The sequence below is a fragment of the Erythranthe guttata genome, chromosome 9, assembly GCF_056151865.1.
Source record: "Erythranthe guttata isolate IM_541 chromosome 9, IM_541, whole genome shotgun sequence".
NCBI lineage: Eukaryota > Viridiplantae > Streptophyta > Magnoliopsida > Lamiales > Phrymaceae > Erythranthe > Erythranthe guttata.
The window spans coordinates 14248607-14269219 of record NC_142541.1 but is presented as its reverse complement, the minus strand read 5'-3'; the positions used below and the strand labels follow the sequence as shown (position 1 = coordinate 14269219).

At 35.3% G+C, this 20613-nt stretch overlaps 4 protein-coding genes and 1 pseudogene across 12 annotated transcripts; 2 read left to right on the top strand and 3 right to left on the bottom strand.

Annotated features, from left to right (window-relative positions):
- Positions 1-1260: 1260 nt before the first annotated feature.
- On the top strand, positions 1261-9935 carry LOC105976078 (general transcription and DNA repair factor IIH subunit TFB5). Of its 8 annotated transcripts, XM_013001368.2 has the most exons (5): positions 1261-1354; positions 8016-8092; positions 8129-8192; positions 9435-9477; positions 9573-9935. In XM_013001368.2, exons 4-5 carry the CDS (start codon positions 9440-9442, stop codon positions 9748-9750), a joined length of 216 nt encoding a protein of 71 aa, XP_012856822.1. In that variant the 5' UTR covers positions 1261-1354; positions 8016-8092; positions 8129-8192; positions 9435-9439; the 3' UTR covers positions 9751-9935. The 8 variants fall into 8 exon arrangements, with proteins under 8 accessions (XP_012856822.1, XP_088679147.1, XP_088679146.1 ...); XM_088823021.1 differs by having other exon boundaries at positions 8016-8192; XM_088823020.1 differs by lacking the exon at positions 1261-1354 and having other exon boundaries at positions 7957-8126; positions 8158-8188.
- Positions 4985-6249, top strand: LOC148768173 (uncharacterized). The gene is made up of 5 exons (XM_088823558.1): positions 4985-5093; positions 5196-5274; positions 5370-5499; positions 5575-5732; positions 5813-6249. The coding sequence occupies exons 1-4, from the start codon at positions 5048-5050 to the stop codon at positions 5653-5655; spliced, it is 336 nt and encodes a 111-aa protein (XP_088679684.1). The 5' UTR covers positions 4985-5047; the 3' UTR covers positions 5656-5732; positions 5813-6249.
- LOC148768172 (SPX domain-containing protein 4 pseudogene) lies at positions 5991-7224 on the bottom strand (annotated as a pseudogene).
- Positions 9936-11911: 1976 nt separating the features above from the next.
- LOC105975509 (uncharacterized) lies at positions 11912-15400 on the bottom strand. The gene is made up of 2 exons (XM_013000706.2): positions 12551-15400; positions 11912-12439 (listed from the first exon to the last, which is right to left on the bottom strand). The coding sequence occupies exons 1-2, from the start codon at positions 15327-15329 to the stop codon at positions 12075-12077; spliced, it is 3144 nt and encodes a 1047-aa protein (XP_012856160.2). The 5' UTR covers positions 15330-15400; the 3' UTR covers positions 11912-12074.
- A 172-nt stretch (positions 15401-15572) lies between these two features.
- On the bottom strand, positions 15573-20303 carry LOC105975717 (factor of DNA methylation 1). 2 transcript variants are annotated; one of them, XM_013000931.2, is made up of 8 exons: positions 19979-20303; positions 18583-19480; positions 18087-18268; positions 17579-17668; positions 17160-17444; positions 16744-16962; positions 16073-16307; positions 15573-15909 (listed from the first exon to the last, which is right to left on the bottom strand). In XM_013000931.2, exons 2-7 carry the CDS (start codon positions 19478-19480, stop codon positions 16077-16079), a joined length of 1905 nt encoding a protein of 634 aa, XP_012856385.2. In that variant the 5' UTR covers positions 19979-20303; the 3' UTR covers positions 15573-15909; positions 16073-16076. The 2 variants fall into 2 exon arrangements, with proteins under 2 accessions (XP_012856385.2, XP_088679139.1); XM_088823013.1 differs by having other exon boundaries at positions 19823-20187.
- Positions 20304-20613: the final 310 nt, after the last annotated feature.

The window sequence follows — 20613 nt, the reverse complement described above, 5'->3', positions numbered from 1 at the left end:
AATAATTTTCAATATTCAGCAAAATCAAGTGGTCGGGTCGGGCAGGTAATTGACCGATAATTACCCGACCCGACCCATGCCCAACCCTAGTGTTAATGTACCGACCTAAAATAAGCTTTTCATGTTTAATTTCTAATCGAGTATGGAGTGTTTTGATTGTTTTTTTCTTAAACAATAATATTTGTTTGTAATGAATAATGGCGCAGTTGTTGTTCCCAAAGTTGTTAGAACCGGACCGGATTGGTCGGTCGGAACGGTTCGACCATGACCTGGCGATGAGGCGGTCTATTCTGACCTCTAAGACCGAACAAATTGAAAATTGGGTTCAAAATGACGATAATTCGGTTCGACCTGCAACCAGCGAACCGTTCAAAGAACCCATTTTCGGCCAAAACAACTTAAACCGCCGCGGAGTTGGTTATTAATGGCTAGATTCGAGCGAACCTTCACGGACTTAGTTGTGGTTTGCCAAACCTAGTCATGGGTGGTTGAAGAGGGGTGGCAGATTGCTTGGTCGGAAAATAGGGGTGGGCGATTGCCGAATTTGGAGAATAAATAATGAAAAAATATAAAGTGTAAGCAAAGGAGTAAAAAATGGGATGAGGCAGATAAAAGAGAAATAATATGTAGGGGATTAAAAATATAAAGAAATTAGTATTTTTTTTAAAACATTAAAATTAATAAAATAATAAAAAAAATAAAAAAACCTGATTGAACCGGTTCAACCGTATAGAACCATGACCATACAGACGTCCGGTTCCATAGCCGGTGTGGTTCTGAAAACATACTTGTTCTTCTAATTACTTGAACATTATATTTAGACGTGGCTAGGGGTGGAAATCGGAACGAAATTTCCGATTTCCGCCGAATCCGATCCGAATAATTCCGATTTTGGAACGATTTTTTCACTTCTGAATTCCAAAATTCCGATTTCCGAAATTTCCGAAATAAATCGGATCGGAATCGGAAATACATATCAAAATTTCGGAATTTCGGAATTCCGATCCGAAATAGTTCCGATATATTTCCGATTATTTCCGACATATTTCCGATTTATTTCCAATATTTTCCGAATATTATTAATATTTATTAATTATATATTAATATAATATATATCTTACTTAATTATTTAATTATTTTTTATTTATAAAACCTTCAAACCCTAACTGTTATCCTCAAATCAGCGCCGCAACACCGCCTCTTTCCTAATGAACTCTCTCTCTCTTTTTCTACTTTCCATCTTCTTAGTTTGCCATTTCTTCTTCTCAGCTGCCGCTCTCTTCTTCTCCTTTCGAATCGGCGCATCTTGACTTTCTCCATCCGAAGCTGCAGATCTCCACTTATCTAATTTCCGGTCCGTTCTATTTTTCTTCTTCTCCGATCCGACTTTCTCCTCCATCAATTTCTCTACTTCGCTGCAAATCTTGTGTTTTTTTAATTATTTCAGAAATGATTTATATAATTTAAATCATATAAACTGTTTGTTTTTTACATATGAATCGTAGATCTTGCTTCGATTTTTTTTCGTTTTTTTTCAATTTTTTGTACAGCTTTGGGGGTTCTGTCTTTAGTTCTCGATTTACGAATTCCGAATATTCCGAAGATTTCCGAAAATTTCCGAAAACAAGTAATTCCGATTTTCCGAAATTTCCGAAAAAATCGGAATCGGAATCAGTTCTTTAATTCCGAAAAAATCGGAATCGGAATCGGATCCCATATAACAGTTCCGAAAAAAATCGGATATTTTCCGAAAGGGCTATTTCCGATCCGATTCCTCCGATTTCCACCCTACGTGGCTATAAAAGTTAAATATTTATTTTGGTTTAAAGGTTTTATCTAAATTAAATCACAAGGTTTATGTATTTTTTGTTGAATTGGAGGGTTAGGTGTAATTTTTGGAAATTGGAACGAAAATTCCGATTTTGGAACGATTTTTTCAATTCCGAATTCCGAAATTCCGATTTCCAAAATTTCCGAAAAAAATCGGATCGGAATCGGAAATACATAACAGAAATTTGGAATTTCCGATCCAAAATTATTCCGATTATTTGCGATTTTTTCCGAATTTGTCCGATTATTATTGATATATATATATATATATATATATATATATATATATATATATATATATATATATATATATATATATATATATATATATATATATATATATATATATATATATATATATATATATATATATATATATATATATTATATCTTATAAACGTGCAAGAAAATATGAATAGTGCTTCTGAATTTATTTTTCATTTTCTTTACGCAGTTTTACCCAAAAAACGGTGTCGTTTTCTCTTTATATCTACCTTTCCAAGCACAAAGTCAATTTCTTTTCCATTTTCATTTAATCAATTTTTTTTCGGTCGGACCAAATATGTGGGCCCGCTCCCACTATTTTCCATTTATTTTCGTTTTGCAAGCAGCTAAATTTTGCTTAAAAAATATGTGGGCCTCACTCACTCCTCCACGCGCTTCATCTCAGCTTTCTTCACGTGCTTCCATTTAATGCATCATTTATCTGCAGCCACTTACTACACTAAAACGACGTCGTTTGGGTTCATGTTTACCTTTCCCCATGCAAACTAAAGATAATTACAGCTGGATTTATTGCCCTATTTCACATCTTTGAAAAGTAGACCCACCACCACATTCTTTATGTCTAATTTCTTTTTCACATCTCTCAAAAGAATTTTGAGGCCACCGTTTGTTCAGTATCACATCAAACCACGTGGGAATAATTATGCATAAATTCCAATAACTAATAAATTGAATAGTTAATTCAAATAAAAATAAAAATAGATTGAATAGTTCTTTTATAATCAGTTTATACTTATTAATAAATATAAATACAAAAGTTGTTATCTTCATTACAAATTAAAACTTCTATATAATATTAAAAATATCTTATTTACGAATAAATATAAAATTATTACTAATTAAACTTCTAATAATTTATTATAAATTTATTATATGAGATATATTGCTATATTCACTACAAATTATTAAAACGTATAGGTATTAAAAATCTATATTAGTAGCTATCTATCATCTGGGAAATGCCCACATCATATCTTTTTATATTATATTATAATAGTTGTTTTTATTAATTGTTGTCCTTCATAGTTGTTTTTATTAATTTTTTTATCAAATAATATAATATTTTATAGCATCATCATGATATATCATAGCTTATGGTATACACCAAATATAATTATTCATTTCTTCTTACTCCTGCTTCTCCTTCATTCGTCCAAAACAGATACCAACTCGCCATTTCTGTAACAACCACCATTTCTCATGCTTTACTAAAACTCACATTTTGTGCTCTTTGTTTTAAGAATCCATTTCTAAATTTTATTTTGTGGGCTGATATTCAAAGAAATCATATTACATTTATTGTGTGTTACTTTAAGGTTATATCAAAAACTTTATTGTCTTACTTTACTGTGTGTTTCATTTATTTCTACAAGTTTCATTCATTTGGTTGCAAGTTTCATATGTTTAAATTTTTATGGGCATCTACACTCTAACTGCAAGTTTTACGGTGTTTCATTTTTTTTCACTCGTTGCTCATTTACAAGAAAGAAAAATGAGACCATACATTTAGTTGTTGAGTTGTTGTTAGATTTGTATTAGAGATAATTTTACCTATTTTATTCGGTACAACATTTTCTAAATTTAAATTTATTTGTTTTACAGATTCCTTGAAGCAACATCACGTATTCACATCGATTCACTTCAACTTGGAAAGGTTTGTGTGCATATTATTTGATTATTCATAATTGCATGGGTTGTATGATATAAGCCTTTGCTCTGTTCATTTTATAGTTTCAACTACATTATCCTATAATTATTCTATGTTTTTATTTGTTGTGAAAAATATATTATGTGTGTAAATTATTTATGATGGATTTCATTGTCATTGTTTTTATGTGATTCTAGAATAGTTAACCCAAGTCGATATACTTGTACCTGTACAATATACGAAGAATATAGTTTACAATGAAATTTACAATCTAGCTCAAGGCCATCTTTATACAGAATAATTTACTATTATAATGAAATTATATTGATAACTTGTCAGTTTTTAAATACTTTCATGGTTTTTAACGTTTTGTACACATTTTTTTGTAATATTTGGCTAATTTGTTTTATGCAGGATGACTTAAGTTGTTTTAGATCGGATCCAAGACGTCTTGCCAAGTATTCCTCGTTGGAGCATAAAAGTAGTGGTACATGACATAGCAAAACCACAACAGTCGTACTCAACTCCCAAACGTTGCCAGAGGATTGTTTTTGCGGATGGATCAGTAAATTCTTATTATGTCTTACTATCATAATACCAATTAAATATAACTTCAAGAAAAATAATTGCAATACTAAATTATAATAATTTGATTGTTTAACACAGGGACAAAAGGCTATGGCTACTATATTTGATAATGATATTTCAAAGTTTGAAAAAGTATTCGTACTATTTGAGACATATAAAATTTCCAATGCTAAAATTACCCCTCTCGCTGAAAAGTATAATAAATTTGGATATCCATATCAATGGATCATAACTGCAAGAACTTCAATTAATCGCGAGATAGGACATGCTATCCCTAGATCAGTAATGAATCTGAATTTTGCGTCAATTGGTCAGTTGAAGAGCAGCACACAAAATGATGAATTGAAAGGTATAGACGACATTCTCATTTTTTTTAATAAAATGTGATAAATTCCTTGCATTGCTATGTATTAATTTTTTTATTCTACTTCAAAACAGATGTTCTTGTCATAGTTATTGAGAAACGGGCGATGCGAACTATTGTAGCTTCTGGGAAACAACACATTGTTCGTCATCAACCAAGAGTACGTAAATAATTATTATGTCAATATTTTATTTTATTTTAATCATTTAATATTACACTTTTTTTTATATGTTTCAATATTTAATTATTTCAGCAAAAAGCCAGTAATTTTAACCCTATGGAATAGTGTAGCTGAGACGGAAAGAAAGATAATCGAGGAGGCAGAAGAAAAAATGCCAATCATAAGAGAAACACGACTCTCTGTTTCTTCGTACTATGGTACATAAAAAATATATTTTGCATAATACATATAATTTTGACTCCATAAAATTTTAAAATATTCCAAAGCTATAATGACGTACTTATTTCTATTATAAAAAGGTATCTCTCTTGCATCAACTCCAACAACAGCTATAACGGTGGATCCCCAGATTGTTGAAGCTCAAAATTTGAAAAATTGGTACAAGTACTTATTGGTATTTTTAACACATAAAGGTTATATACATTGTACAATTTTGTTATAATTAGAAACTCATTTGAAATAATAAATTGTAGGCGTGCAAATAACGAAACAATAATATCTGATGCCTTAGCCAACAAGGAATATCTCGTTCACGAAGACTCATTTCACGCAACTACTGAAAAAGAAATTTACCCCTTGATCGATGTGGTAGCTCTGAAAGAAGTAATTTATTCGTTAAACATTTTTACTATTTTAAATATGCTATTACGTGTTTTCTGACAAATCTTATTCCAGCAGAAAGACAAATTTGTGGTTCCGGTCAGAGCTAAAATAACAGACTATGATCAAAAGTTTTTCTACAAGGCATGCAATCAATGATTTTCTGGTGTCGATGCAGAGCTAAACCATTCATATACATGTGCAAGTTGCAAGGAAGATGCTCTTGCAAAGCCGAGGTATAATTACAACAAATAAATAGTAATTGAAAGTACATAGTAATTTCATCGTATTTATATTATATATATGCATAATTCAGGGCAAAGCTTTTCCTCAATATTTATGATGGTAGTGGAGAACTTGATGTCATTGTCTTTGGGGATGTTGCTGCCAAAATACTTCAAGTCAACTCCACAACGAGCATGGAGATGTACAATGCGGTGTGATGCAGTGACTATCCTATTCTCTCTTTTAGTTTTTCGATTCAATTATTTAGGCTAATTTTGTCGTATCTCTTTCATAGATATTGTTGATCCATCATTGCCCGTCGAAGATGATTGTGGAACATCTACCTGCAAAGATCTCTAACTTAGATTGCTGGTTACAGCCGTAGAACAAATCAATATTAGGATGCATTTTTGTACGTATTGCCATGTAATTTTTGTATCATTCCTCTATTAATTATATCAATTTTTTGAATTGGATATCTCTGTATAAAACTAGAACTCAGAATTTCTTTTGTGGTTGCTTACAACATATGGCAATATCTTAAGCAATTTATATAATATGCTACCTGAAACTATGTTTATTCTATTGTACTGTCTCTTTGCATTAAATTACCTATATGATATCATATAATATGCTACCTGAAACTATGTTTATTCTATTGTACTGTCTCTTTGCATTAAATTACCTATATGATATCGTATATAATTGACCGTCAAAATATATAACAAATTGTGAAATTTCATATCTACGGGGCATTACGTACCGCGCATAGCGCGGTGCGACTCCCCTAGTATATACATATATATATATATATATATATATATATATATATATATAGAGTAAAAAGCAGTTTGCCCCCTAAACTAAGGGCCGATTTGCACTTTACCCCCCAAACAAAAAAAATTTGCACGTTTTTACCTAAACTCGTTAATTGGTTGCACGGTGCCCCCTAAACTCAATTTTCCGGCAATTTTGACCTGAATGTTAAAACATGTGCTTTGCACGTGAGATTTTGAGGGATAAATTCGTCCCTTCACTTGCATCTTTAATTATTAAATACAAATAGATATTAAAAAAAAAAGAAAAAAAAAAAGAAAAAACAAGGAGAAAGAAGCTGTCATCCATCTCCGATAATTGGTGCACTACATCTCCTCGGCGGCCTTTTTTTAGTCAACAAAATCCTTCAAATCCTAAATCCATTAATCTAGAATCATGAAAAAAAAAATTAAAAAAAAAAAAGAGGGGAAAAAAAACCTGGAAGCGGATAATGAAGTCTTCCTCCTTATCGACGTAGAAATCGTTGAACTTGTCGAGCTCAACGGTAAGTATCCCGACGAACCACTCCTGAATCTCCGGCAAAGGTCCGTGCGGCGGCGGATTATCAGCGGCGGTGGCCGGAATATTCTTCAGGAGCTTCTTCAGGGGCTTGTACGACAAATACTTGTCCCTCCATTCCAGTAGGGTTTCTTCCAAATGTATCCTGAATTCCTTCCCGAATTTCATTAATTTTTTTTTCGTGTGTAATTATCTCCAAAATCAAAATTGATTGCTGTAGTAGGGTTCGATCAGCCGCGATTCGAGAGAAATTGATGGAAATGGAATAATCGAATTTAATTTGTGAAGAAAAAAAAGGCAATTTGACTTCCTGCAATCACACACACACACACACTAATCGGAGAAATTCGATATACAGAAATTACAGAGAGGTGAGGTTTTAGTGTGTGTTTTTCGGAAAGAGAGAAGGTGTTCGAAGACTCAATCGGCAAACGGAGGAAGCGAGGCAAGTAATGGCATCGGCAGCCGGTGGGTAACGGAATTTTTGGCTGGAATGAGTTTGGGATGGTGGTGGCACGGTGGGCGAAGTGGGGAAGAAGGAAGAAGACAAAATATTTTTTTATTTTTTGTTTTCTTTGTTTTGTTTTCATTTTTTATTTTTTGTTTTTTGTTTTTTTAAAGAATAATTTATATTTAATATTAAAGATGTAAGAGAATGGACAAATATACCCCTGCAAATGTCACGTGCCAGGCACATGTTTTCACTTTTCGGTCAAAATTGCCGGAAAATTGAGTTTAGGGGGTACCGTGCAATGAATTAACGAGTTCAGGTAAAAACGTGCAAATTTTTTTTGTTCGGGGGGTAAAGTGCAAATCGACCCTTAATTTAGGGGGCAAACTGCTTTTTACTCATATATATATATATATATATACGGACATATATATGTACAAAAGTCAAAAATATTATAATTATTTGAAACCCTAATTGCCCCCCTATCTCTCTCCTCGTCTTTCTTCAGCCTCTCTGCATTCTCTTTTTTTCCACCACCATCACCAGCGGCGCCCGTGTTCTCCGACGACCACCACCAGCGCCGCCCGTTTTCTCCGATCGACGACCACCACCAGCGCCGCCTGTGCTCTTCACGACCACCACCAGCGCCGGTCTCTCTCGTCACGCTGCTCCTCCACCCACGTTCGTATGATTTAAGTCTTGAATCGTTTTTTTATGTTGTTTTTGAAGAATATTTGTTTGGGTTGTTTTTCAATTCGGCTATTGTTGGGTCTGTTGCTTTGAAGAATATTTGTTTTTGAGTTTTTTTTTTTCCAATATTCTGCTACTGTGTCGGTGGCAGTGAAGGACTATTTTTTTTTTCTCAAAAAAGTCTGAAAATTCCGAAAAATTCCGATTTTCCGAAAATTCCGAAAAAAATCGGAATCGGAATCGATTCTTGAATTCCGAAAAAATCGGAATTGGAATCGGAAGGCATTTTGGACTTCCGAAAAAAAATCGGAATTTTTCCGAAACACCCAAATCCAATCCGATCCGTCCGATCTCCACCCCTGGTGTAATTGATATATATTAGGGGAGTTATGTGTAATTTATTCAAAACTTTAAACTCTTTCTATATAAATAGCGCACAGGCCCTTTGGTTTACCGGCTACCGCCAGCTCTCGCTCTTCGTAGGAACCGAAAGAAGCTCAACATAAATTTATCTCTCTAACATCTCTATACAAACATCAATCGCTGCGCAGGTTGAGCAATTTTGTTAAATTATTTTTAATATTTAATTTGTTGTATTCGTTTTTCAATTTAATTTTGAGATCTTCACCAGTTCTATTTGTGGAAAGATTTGATGAATATTGATTTTATAAATTTCTGGCGGGGATTCTGTGCGGGTGTTTTTAGGGTTTTGATCGGAACCGTGGGTTACAATTTGAACGATTAATTTCATGTGAATAAAACACCAAGTAATTCTAGGTTTACTGATTTCTTGAAGCGATTCGATGTTGTATTCTAGGTTTACCTCTAATTATTATATTATGTAGAACTTGTATTTATGAATTATCTATTTTCTGTGTTTTTCGCGTGGTAGTAATGTAAATTTTTTTTTTTCGTTCAGAAATAGCTTAGATTATGTTAAATTTTTTTGCTCGAATTGCATTACGACGCGGATATTAATTACGTGTTCTTTGTCGGTTTAAGTGCTTGCGCACAATGAAGCTATGTATTATCGGTTTAAATAATGGATTCGGTAATTTTAAGGCCGACCCCAATTCGGTTTGGTTGCCTATGGAAGTCATGTATATAGTGAGAATGAGTTTCTTGCAATGCAATGCTGAAATTGATTACGATTCTCTTCCATATGACCTGCGAAATTTGTCGTATTCGTAATCCATTCTCATAAAGTTTCTTTTTTTTTTTTTTTTCTCGAGGACAGTGGTCATGGTGTCGAATCCAGTCAAAGGATTGTACATTTCATGGTAAAATTCCATTTTGTCTTAATAATGATAGTTTTGCCACACACACACACAAATATATATGTCGTGTAAGATATTGTGTTATTGGTTTTGTGCAGCGACATTCCGATGACGCAGTTCATAATCAACATGAACGCATCACTGCCTCAGTCGCAGAAGTTCATAATCCATGTATTGGATAACACTCATCTGTTTGTTCGATCGGATATGGGTGGTATGATAAAGAGTGCCATTGCAACTTTCAGAGAGGCTAACACTTACGAAAAGCCGTCTTGAATCTTGTTTTCCTATCGATGGTTGTACGGGCATATTTTATAATGTACCAAGTTTGTGTGGTTTTTTAGGGTTATCCTCTATAGATGTTTTAGATCTTAAACTGGTTTCAAATTTGTCATATACACTTGTTAAGGTACAAGATTGTGCTCTTTGTTCGGTCAGAATCGAGTAATTGTTGCTTCAAATCGTTTTTTAGGATTTTGCAAGTAACTCCGAGCTTAAAAAATAAGCAATTATATCAAGCTTTATTAAGGCGAAGGCGATGTTTGCAAAGGCTTATAAAATAAATTATGAGTTTTTATTGCTTCACAATTTAGTTTGTGTTTGCGAAAGTAGTTTTTGTTTAGCTTATTTTAAATTAAATTATAACCTCGAAAGCATATCGACAACATCTTTGTTTGTGTTTTTGTTTTTGGGATTTAGATATTTCGACCCTTAATATTTTTTATAATCTAAATTCAATTTATAACGACATTAGACATATGATCCGAGAGAAAAAGAAGAATACTCGGGATGACACCGGGGTTAGCACTCTGACGTTTCGGTCAACTCACCGCACATCCTATGGTAATCAAGACATTTTATAGAATCAAAGTGACAAAGTTTATTTTTCAAATACATCAATTTATAAATTGGTCATTAAATTTTTGTTTTTTGAAATAAAAAAAGCATGTTAAACTTCCCTCATAATCACCTTTACTTATTTTTTACAAACACCAAATCATCAATTTCCACTTTTACGAAAAAAATAAATTAAAACACTTCATATGTTTTAATCAGAAAAACACTGTGTAAACATTTTATTTTAATTGAGCACGATTTTAAACTTAGAACCCATTGAATAAATAATACGGGTCCGGGTCTCTAATTTTTTTGTTCCTTGATAAATCAATTTTTTTTTTTCTGAAAATGCGTAGATTGTTATGGAGTAGGAAATGTTGGGATTATTTCAATAATTATGTGACGTAAATGTGTATGGCTATCTTAAAGAAAGTCCAAATTAATTGTGATCTAATAAAGATTAATGAGTTGGACTTGTGGGTATTATACTATGATTATGGGCCTAATGTGTAGAGACAATTAGGGCTTAATTGTGATTTATTGATGGGGCTGAATCACAATTATAATATAACTGGACTCTACAGTTATATAAAGGGTCGTGGTCCCCAAAGAAATGCAATCATTCCATCTCTTCTAAAATCCATCGTTAGAGAGAAAATTAAGGAACTTCCGTATTTATGTTTCTGTATAATTCTCGTTGATTCAAGCATGCTGGTTCTTGGGAATTCGTATACATGTACGATAAAATTTGTAACAGTACTATACACCAGTCTTTTTCCTAATTACAACAAAAAAATAAAGAAAAAAAAATTGTATTTAATAAATTAAAAAAAAAAACTCAAAAAGTATTTAATTATCAATTCCTATTATCATATAATTCTTATTTATACTTTATATACATATATAAGATGAATACTGTCTTACTTCGTCTCGACGAGTTGGTACTGAATTTTTATTATCGGCATGAACAAAAGTTCCGAATAGAAAACTAATTAGGAACAAGCAAAAATAGATTTTTGCCATAATTAAATATTTTTTGGTTTTACTTTAAATAAAATAAAATATATTTGGTTTCTTATCACAAAAATGTGTGATTGGTCCACTTTAAATAAGGGGAATATTGAAATGTGAGATTTTTCATTTATAGAAGATTTTGTAATATGATGCACATTAATAATTCACATTCTATATCTATAGTTTTTTTTTTCTTGAAAAAATAAAAAATATAAGCAAAATCTCTTCATAGTCCTAAATCCTAATAGATTTCAAAAGATTCATAATTAATTAATTATTACAATGATATTGGCATACATTTTCCATCTTAAATTATAGATGATGTAATTTATGCATTATCTCCTTAATCCCAATCAAAAAATTAATTTTACTACATACCAAAATCGGGGAAAAAACAGTTTCCGTCCCTCAAGTTTGAATCAATTTCGCAATTAGTCCCCCATGTTTACAAAAAACACAATTGGTCACTCATGTTTAAGAAAATCAAACATTTGATCATTTCCGTTAATTTTCCGTTAGTACTAACGGAATCAAGCGTGCGTCCGTCACTGCCTTAACTGACGGACTAACGATAAATTGACAGAAATGACAAAAAATGTTAAATTATAGAAACACGAGGGACCAAATGTGTTTTTCCTGAACGTTGAGGACTAAATGTGAAATCAGTACAAACTCGATGAATGAAAAATGTAATTTCGGATCCTCAATTTAAATCTTGACCAAAATAGAAAGAAAATAAAAGATATTAACTAGTTCAATAATCCTCGATTCGAACAAGCGTTAGCCTTAATTCGTTTGAGTTCGATAACAACATCCGCCATCGATATCCGATCATGTGCATGCTCTCTCGAACACGCGACTCCAACTCCGAATACAGAAGCCACACAGTTCATAACACTAGTGCTGAACGTGTCGCCTTCGTTTAGCACTACGAACGGATCCAAAACCTCAATCGATCTATTCGGTAAGCAATTCCTAACGTAACTATGAAGATTTTGATCGTTTGATGACAATGCATCGCTCGTCGGCCTTACGTTTGTGAACATCTCCAGCAAGAGTATACCGTAGCTATACACATCCCCTTGTGTCGAAATTACACCCGACATTCCGTATTCTAACGAACAATAAAAAATTAAAAAATAAAAAAAATAATCAAGATTTTATTGCATTACAATTTATAATGTATTACAATAAATAAAAAAGGATATAAGAAGGGAAAATTAACCTGGTGCAATATAGCCAATGGTCCCTTTTACCGCAACCGAAGAAGCGCTCTCGTCTGCTGCAAAGTTCGTTGAAATATCGGAAATCACTTTCGCCAATCCAAAGTCACCGACGTGCGCAGTCATATCATCGTCCAATAGTACGTTACTCGGCTTTAAATCGCCGTGGACTATAGCCGATTTCGAACCAGTTCCATTATGCAAATACTCGACCGCAGACGCAATATCGATCGCAATATCCACCCTCTTCATCAACGGAATATACCTTATACTCTGATGCAACCACTCCTCCAAGCTTCCGTTCGACTTGAACCGAAATATCAACGCCATAAAATCGTTCATTTGGAAGTCGATGCTCACAGAGATAGATAGTATCTTCAAAAGATTCCGGTGTCGAGCAACTCGCAGCGCTTTGCACTCCGATTCGAAACTTTTGACCGCTCCTCTGACTCGGAGATTGAGTACTTTAACTGCTACCGTCGTTTCTCCATCGTCGAGAATTCCTTTGTACACAGTGCTGAATCTTCCGTTTCCGACAATGTTAGCCTCGGAGAATCCACTCGTTGCTCTTAAAAGGTCTGCGTAAGAAAGTCTCCGAAACTTGCTCTCGAACGACGACACGTATAGGTTCTTTATCGACTTTTTCTTCCATCGAACGAGTATGTACCAGCACACTACGAGAGAGACGAATACGGCACCAGAAATTACAATCGGGATCAAGACTTTCAATGAAACGGAAGAGTTTTTCTTCGTCTCGGGATTTGTTGACGGGCAAGGATGAAGTTTCAGCTTGGGAATGCCGCCACATAAGTCAGCATTCCCTTCGACTGAAAACGCACTTTGGTTACGAAAAATCCCGTCATTCGGAACAGGCCCTTGAAGTCTATTAAACGAAAGATTCAACAGTTGCAGAGGAATCTCTGCAAAGAATCTCGGGATCGGTCCCGAAAAGTTATTCGTCGATAGTTCCAACTCTAGTAAGCCTCTCAAATCACTCATTCCCTGAGGTATTTCTCCGTAAAACGAATTGTTCTCGACGTAAAGCCACTGCAAGTTTGTGCAGCTGCTTATAGTATTCGGAAAAAGTCCGGATAATCTATTGTTGGACAAATCTAACCAAGCGAGGTTTCTCAAAGAACCGATTTCATCTGGAATAGAACCCGAGAAAGCATTGTCCGACAAGTCGACGGCGACAGAAAGCGAAGAAAGACTCATCAGTTCTTTCGGAATCGGACCGCTAAGATTGTTACGAGAAAAATCCAACTCTAACAAATTGACACAGTTAACGAGGCTCGGAGGTACACTTCCCGATATGTTGTTTCTCGTCAAGTATAGCGTGTTCAACAAAGTCAAGTTACCGAGTGAAGATGGTAACTCGTTCGTGAATCTGTTGGCGCTCAAATTTAGTCGTTGCAGCTTTTTAAGCTTTCCGACGGTTGAAGGGATCGGACCGCTGAAATGGTTGAGGAAGAGAGTCAAGCTGGTCAAACCGACGAGATTTCCGATACCGGAAGGGATAGGTCCGTGTAATTGGTTCATTTCCATTGCTAGTTTTGTTAGCCGGGTGGTGAGATTGGATATCGAGACCGGCAGAGAACCGGTTAAAATATTATCGAGGATCAAAACAACTTGGAGGCTAGTGCAGTTTGTTAAAGACGAAAGAAAACCGATATCATCTTCGACGTAGGTGGAGAAAACGGAGAACCACCAAAGGTTCGAAAGCCTGCCGAGATTTTTGGGCATGGGCCCCGTAAACCTGTTGGAAAATATCTCTATGATTTCAAGAAACGAGGCGTTCGACAACGAAACGGGAAGAGCTCCGGTGAAGTTGTTGTCTCCCAAACTAAGATGCCTCAGATTCGGAAGTGTGAGGCCGATATCCGGAGGAATATTCCCTCGGAGCTTATTAGTGAACACTAGGAAGTACCGAATGGTGGAGATATTGAAAAGACCGGAAGGAATTGTTCCGGTTAGTTCGTTCGTATCTAACGTGAGCCGTATCAGTTTCCGGAGGTTGACTAACGACTCGGGAATCTCGCCATGCAAGCCACAGTTGCTCAACGAAAGTTGTTCGAGAGACGTAAAGTTTCCAATGAACGAGGGGATGTTTCCTGAAAGAATGTTGTCGGACAAGCCGAGATCTTCTAGTTTCGAGAGAGAACTTAGCTCGGGCGGGATAATGCCGGTGAGCTCGTTGTCAATCAAGTTAAGATAGTAAAGATTCCGACACTGCGATAAGTTTCTCGGAATCTCACCGCTGAAAGAGTTATTGCTGATCTCAATGTACTCAAGCCGCCTAAGGCGGCCGAATTCTTGGGGAATCGGGCCCGAAAAACTGTTATTTCTGAGACTAATGTGTCTGAGGAACGAAAGATTACCTAAATGTGGCGAAAGGGGTCCCGTCAACCCTTGCGAATCGAGGTCGATGGATGTTACTCTGCTTCGGTGCCTTGTGCTGCAAGAAACACCTCTCCAGCTACAGTAACTATCCACCGTTGTTCCGTTCGATGTCCACGAGTCTAAAGCCCCTCTCGTGTCGATCACTTTCGCCTTGAAGGATAACAACGCCAGCAAATCAGTTTCGCCGTCGGAGCATGTTGAAGGATTGATTATGAAGTATAGGAAAATACACAAGATCAGCAAATTAGCAAGGTTAGAATTTGTCATTCTTGTGATAATAATAATAATAATAATAATAATAATAATAGTAATAATAATATAACTTAGATTTTTTTGGCTTAAATACATCTCTGTGACAACACATTGGCTGAAAACAGTCATTTATTTAAATTCAAATTCAATAATTGAGGTTTGAATCAACTTTTTGGAGCTGACTTTGGACTTTGAATTCTGCATCTCATTTTTTACATTATTGTTCCACTTGATATAAACCAAAGATGGAAAATTACACGGTGAAGTCAATCGAAATCAAGATGCATTCATTCCACTTGATATAAAGTAAGGTCTTCGATTCTGAGTCAAGTCTTCTAGAAAAGTAAGCTAAAAGGAACAGTTAAAACTCGATTGGGCATCACCGTCGTACTTTTCGCATTTTCGACTTTAAATTTCAGTTACCGTAGCGCGTATTTTCCTAAAACATCATCAAGAACAATGCACAAAAAGAGGACCTTTTCACAACTAAGATTCTAGGATTCTCTGGAAATAAACAACCAAGTTAACATAATAATCCAGCAGTTCGTTCTACCATAGTTAGTGCTTCAATTACATGATGTTCGACAACTCAAAAAGCTTCAGTTTTCAATATTAGTAACCACCAATAGTTAAGACTCTCGATTCCTAATCTTGCGCTCCAAATTTCTGAATTGCCATGCCAGAACCACCTGCCCCGTAACATATCTTCCTACAGAAAAAGAAAAAAAAAAATCGTTCGGAATTTATATGTTCAGTAGCCTATGAAAACAAGGGAAATGCACATCGTAAACTCGAATTTGTGTTACTATGTTTTGAAGACATGAGCTATTAAATGAATTGTAATTTGAGATATAGCAAAAAGGCGAACAAACCTGTTCAAGTTCTCTTGCGTTTGAGAGTTTTCAACTGTGCGAAGATGTAACTGATGACTTCCTTTAGAGTAGCCTTACGATTTTCCTTGAAGTTCCATAGCTCGGGAACTGAATAACATCCGCTTGGATTATATTCATGCATCTCCTTCAACGCTGTAGTAACTGCATCGTACACATCATCTCCCCACTCATTCTTAAGGCCGCTTAGCAGTTCGTCATCCTCTTTTATGTAGTTCTACATTAAGCACCTCCAGTTATTTACGTATAAAATTTCCAACTGAATTATGGAACCCAAAAACAAAAAAACAAAAAAAAAAACCTTAAAACTTGTATAAAATCATTAAGGGGTTAATTCGGATTGGAAAATGGGATTTGATTAGAGGATTTGGGGAAGAATTTCAAATGACTCCAAATGGGTGGATTAGGATTCAAATTCCATTGTCAAATGAATCAATCAAACAGAAACAAACTCAACGGATTTGTTATTATGGAATTTAAATACTTTCCCATAATCCTCCAATTCAGGTTTTAATGAAATCGAGCATGCTAAAAGAGACGCATCTCATGTCCCGGTCCAAGAATCTATATATATGTATTCTTTAAGTAAAATCGTTAAAAAAATAAAACAGCAATACACGACATGCAAGATAGTGAAGGTTTTTTCAAGCTACCTGACAATTCCCCTTGCTATCTTCAACAACCCGGAATGGATGCCAGTCGGGGTGTTTCATCTTTTCTTGCCACAAGGAGCACAGCTCAACAGTCTTTATATCAGCTTCTTCAGGTGGAAATCTTAGCTTGCATGCGTTCTTAAATGCTTTTTCATCGATTTCACCCATTCTTTTTATTCCGATATTGACACGGCTACTAATCAGCATTTCTTGCAAGCCCTGAAAATAAATAAGACAAATTTGGTTTCGTAGAAAATATATAGTCAATTACATATACCAGAAGTTAGTGTTAGGGTTAGCATGGGAGGATAAGAGAGCAAGAGAGGAAGACTCGATCAATTTAACTGCTATTCAAACAGAAAACCATCTAGCCAATTGCTATAATCATATCAATCTGGTATATCAAACTACCATACCTCAATTAGTTCTTTGCGAGCCTCTTGCAGCTCATCGTTACTTTGACGCTCTTTTAACAGCAGTTGCTTATTTAAATCTTCAAGACCATCCAAATCATCTTTTTTCTCCTGCAATTGCTCATTCATACTATCTATTTTTTGCTGAACAGCTGCATCATCTCCTCCCATATGTTTCATCACCTCCAACTTTCCTTTAAGTTCTTCAATTTCCATTTCCAATTTCTGCTTCTCATCTAAGTTTCTTTCTAGCTCAAGAACCTTTTTAAGAGCCTCTTCCTTTTCCCTCTGCATATTATACAGTATATGTCACCACACATGAGAGGCAAACTGACTCGATTACATTCTTAAAATCTATATATGTAGTGTATTTTGTCAGCATGTGATGGGAGAAGGAAAGTTGATAATACCAAGAGTCATACCTTCTGTTCTTCGACTAGCCTTAGTACATTTTTGTCGGCTTTCCTTTGCTCCTCAGAAGCCAATTGAAGCGAGTTGTTTCTCATATCATTCTGAGAGAAAATATAACATCAAACTTCACCACAAGTTCATTTTTACTCAACGTAACAATCAGAGTTGATTAATACTGATAGAAAAGGCATACGACAAGTTAAAATAAATTTGGTTTCAACTGAATAAATAAGCACCACGGAAAATATCCCCAGATAAGTGGCAAAAACAAAAAGAAAAATGTACTCCAAAGGACATAGACTACTTTATAAGTCACAAGAACAAACTACGGTCCAGCCTCCAGTGTGTATGCTACAAAAACTGTAAAAATAATCAATATGCACATACAACACATTATGCTTCAGACAAATCCAGGAAAAATGTTATGAGGACCCAAATAAGTACTTAGGATTGGAAGTGTCTATTTACATTGGGATGTGTCTGCACGGATATTTATACGCACTATACACAAAGCCTTACCTTTGTTTTCTCCTCTTCCAGTTTCTGTCTCTCACGTTCAGTTAATGCCTCCCGCTTATTCAGTTCTTTACTCCAAGAATCAAGCCGTTTTTTCTTGTTCTCTAACTCGACATTCAACATCTCTTGTTCGTCCAAAACTCTCTTAATATGCTCACGTGAAACGCGTTGCAGCTTCCTTGTTTCTGAAACACAATATTAAACTTGGCATCAACAAAATCAGACGAGGGAGTTTCTGAACAATAGATTTGACTGAACGAATATCCAATAGCATCTAATTAATCACATTGGTTATCTGTAAACTGTCATTATGCCAGCCTAAGTTGTAAAAAATGTTTAAGCAGATACATGTTATAATAGACAGGCTCTAGTGAGAATTAAAAAAAATTGTCGTAGTAAAAGCTTTGAATACTAGGTCCTAATTTGCTTATTTGAGGAGAGACTTGTGTCGGGTCTCACAAAACCATGAGGCAGAATGAGAGGATGGGAGACAACAAACCTTCATAGAAAGAACGGTGAAGTTCATCTTTCTCTTCAAGCATCCTACTCAGAGACAATGTCTTCTCATTGTACTTGATCTGCAACTCATCCAGGTTTTCGTTTTTCAAGTCAATCTCATTGACCAAAGTACCGACAATTTTGTTCCTATCCTTGGTCGCTTCCTGAACCAGGTCAGAGATTGTTTTCAATTCCCCGTTCTTGCGTAGATAATCTCCCACAGGCCCTTCCGTTTTGTAATCATCTTCACGCGCAAACCAACCATAAATATTTGAACCTGGAGAATTTCTTCGACCATCCCATTCTTTCTTACTATGACCACCAGCTTCAAAAGACTTCTCAAATTCCATCGCATTTTTGAAACCAGTCCAATCATTATCAAATCTTAAAACAACTTGTGCAGTCGACCGGCCGTCATCCCAGAATATTTTAATTTCTACAGGCTTGTATTTGGAGAATTTCTTAGACCAGTAATCAGAGCTATCCACACAATCACCATTTTTTGCCTCTTTTAATATGTTAACTACTATCCCCACCCAAGGCCAACAATACAACTCACTCTGCTCCGGTTTAGCAGCAGGCACAGGTACTGTAGGTTGAGGTTGTGGCGGAGCCTCGTTAGCTAGATCATTTTCCAAAAATGTAGCCAGTGCGAGATGGTTTGCTTTCTGCTTTGCACCTCGGCTGGCTGAGCCCTTAGCCACTCCTATAGCATGTTGATAAAGATGATTGAATTGATAGTCTTGTTTTTTCTTCCCGGCACAAAAAGGGCATCTAAAGGAACCATTCGGGCCCCTTACTTTGTGAGTGCCAGCCTTCAGCAACTCATAAGGTTTCTCTTTATACTCGTTTATTTCTGAATCGCTGAAGTCCGACTCTTCATCTGAGCTGCTTCCCATCTGAATAACAACATTGTGCAAATATAAATGACGAGGAAAGGAAGAAATAGAAGCTATTCAAACCATAACTTGATCACCTAAAATTGAAATGATTTTCTTGGCATAGGCAGAAAATTCAGAGATAAAAAACAAAAATCAAACCCTAACCGGGCCACAATATACACGACATAGTTACTCAAACATTGTATCAGCCTTTCATACTAATGCGAGTATATACAATCCATAGTCACTACACAAACAGTTTTGAGTCATGCATTATCCATCAAAATTGTTGAAAAAAAAATATTAAAAAAAAATGTATCATCAGCATAGAATAATCATTACGAGAGAATCAGAATCTACATTTCACCAGAGTCGACCAGGCACAGCCAACCGAGTCAACCCGGAGCACCGAAAAGCATAATCAGACGCGTATACACACAAAAACCGGAAAATCCGAAACAAAATATCACTCATCACTCGCTTCGTACAACACAAAAGCTCGGAAAAATGTCGCACCTTAAAGGAAGAAAAAGGATCAGCTCGCAGAGAAAGCGGAGGGTGAATGCCGGTGCTGCTTTAGCCTCTGAATCAGCGGACGACTACCGAATCCGCCGGAGAACGCCGCGGTGGAAAGAGATCGCCGGTAATTTTGAAGCGGGACGTAGCCCTAGAGAAAGAGGGGAACTCAAATGGCAGCTGCACTGAACACTGAGCACTGAAAAGTTAATAAAGTGTGCCAACGTATTATCTGTGGTTAATTAAACTAATTTTGTTACTAATTAGAAAAATTAATTCGTTATTTGTAATAAAAAATTGGGTGAATTGAGTACGGCTTTTTCACTACACCTACAAATTCGTAAATCTGATCGTTGTTGTTTTATCTATACATGATGTTCTATATGTATTTAGGAGTCAAATTTGGAACGGAATTTTCAATTTTTGCCAGATAGGTTAAGTTTCGATTTTAGAATAATTTTTTTCACTACGACTTCCAAAATTTCGATTTTCGATTTTTTTTGAATTGAAATTGGGATTATATGAAAAATGAAAATTTTACAATTTTCATTCCTCAAGTTTGTAATGATACAACAGTTGGTCCCCGTATTCACATAAAATACATTTAAGCCCTCATGTTTCAATAATGTGATATT

Bases quoted from the DNA above. Each gene is read 5' to 3' on its own strand.
- LOC148768173 (XM_088823558.1), top strand. From the start codon at position 5,048: ATGCCAATCATAAGAGAAACACGACTCTCTGTTTCTTCGTACTATG. The intron at 5,094-5,195 runs GTACATAAAAAA...TATTATAAAAAG, and splicing joins CTCTGTTTCTTCGTACTATG to GTATCTCTCTTGCATCAACT. The intron at 5,275-5,369 runs GTACAAGTACTT...AATAAATTGTAG, and splicing joins GCTCAAAATTTGAAAAATTG to GCGTGCAAATAACGAAACAA.
- LOC105976078 (XM_013001368.2), top strand. From the start codon at position 9,440: ATGGTGTCGAATCCAGTCAAAGGATTGTACATTTCATG. The intron at 9,478-9,572 runs GTAAAATTCCAT...GGTTTTGTGCAG, and splicing joins AAAGGATTGTACATTTCATG to CGACATTCCGATGACGCAGT.
- LOC105975509 (XM_013000706.2), bottom strand. From the start codon at position 15,329: ATGACTGTTTTCAGCCAATGTGTTGTCACAGAGATGTATTTAAGCCAA. The intron at 12,440-12,550 runs GTTAATTTTCCC...ATTGTTCGTTAG, and splicing joins CATTGGCTATATTGCACCAG to AATACGGAATGTCGGGTGTA.
- LOC105975717 (XM_013000931.2), bottom strand. From the start codon at position 19,480: ATGGGAAGCAGCTCAGATGAAGAGTCGGACTTCAGCGATTCAGAAATA. The intron at 18,269-18,582 runs GTTTGTTGTCTC...ATTGTGTTTCAG, and splicing joins TCACCGTTCTTTCTATGAAG to AAACAAGGAAGCTGCAACGC. The intron at 16,963-17,159 runs GTATGGTAGTTT...ATTTATTTTCAG, and splicing joins CTCGCAAAGAACTAATTGAG to GGCTTGCAAGAAATGCTGAT.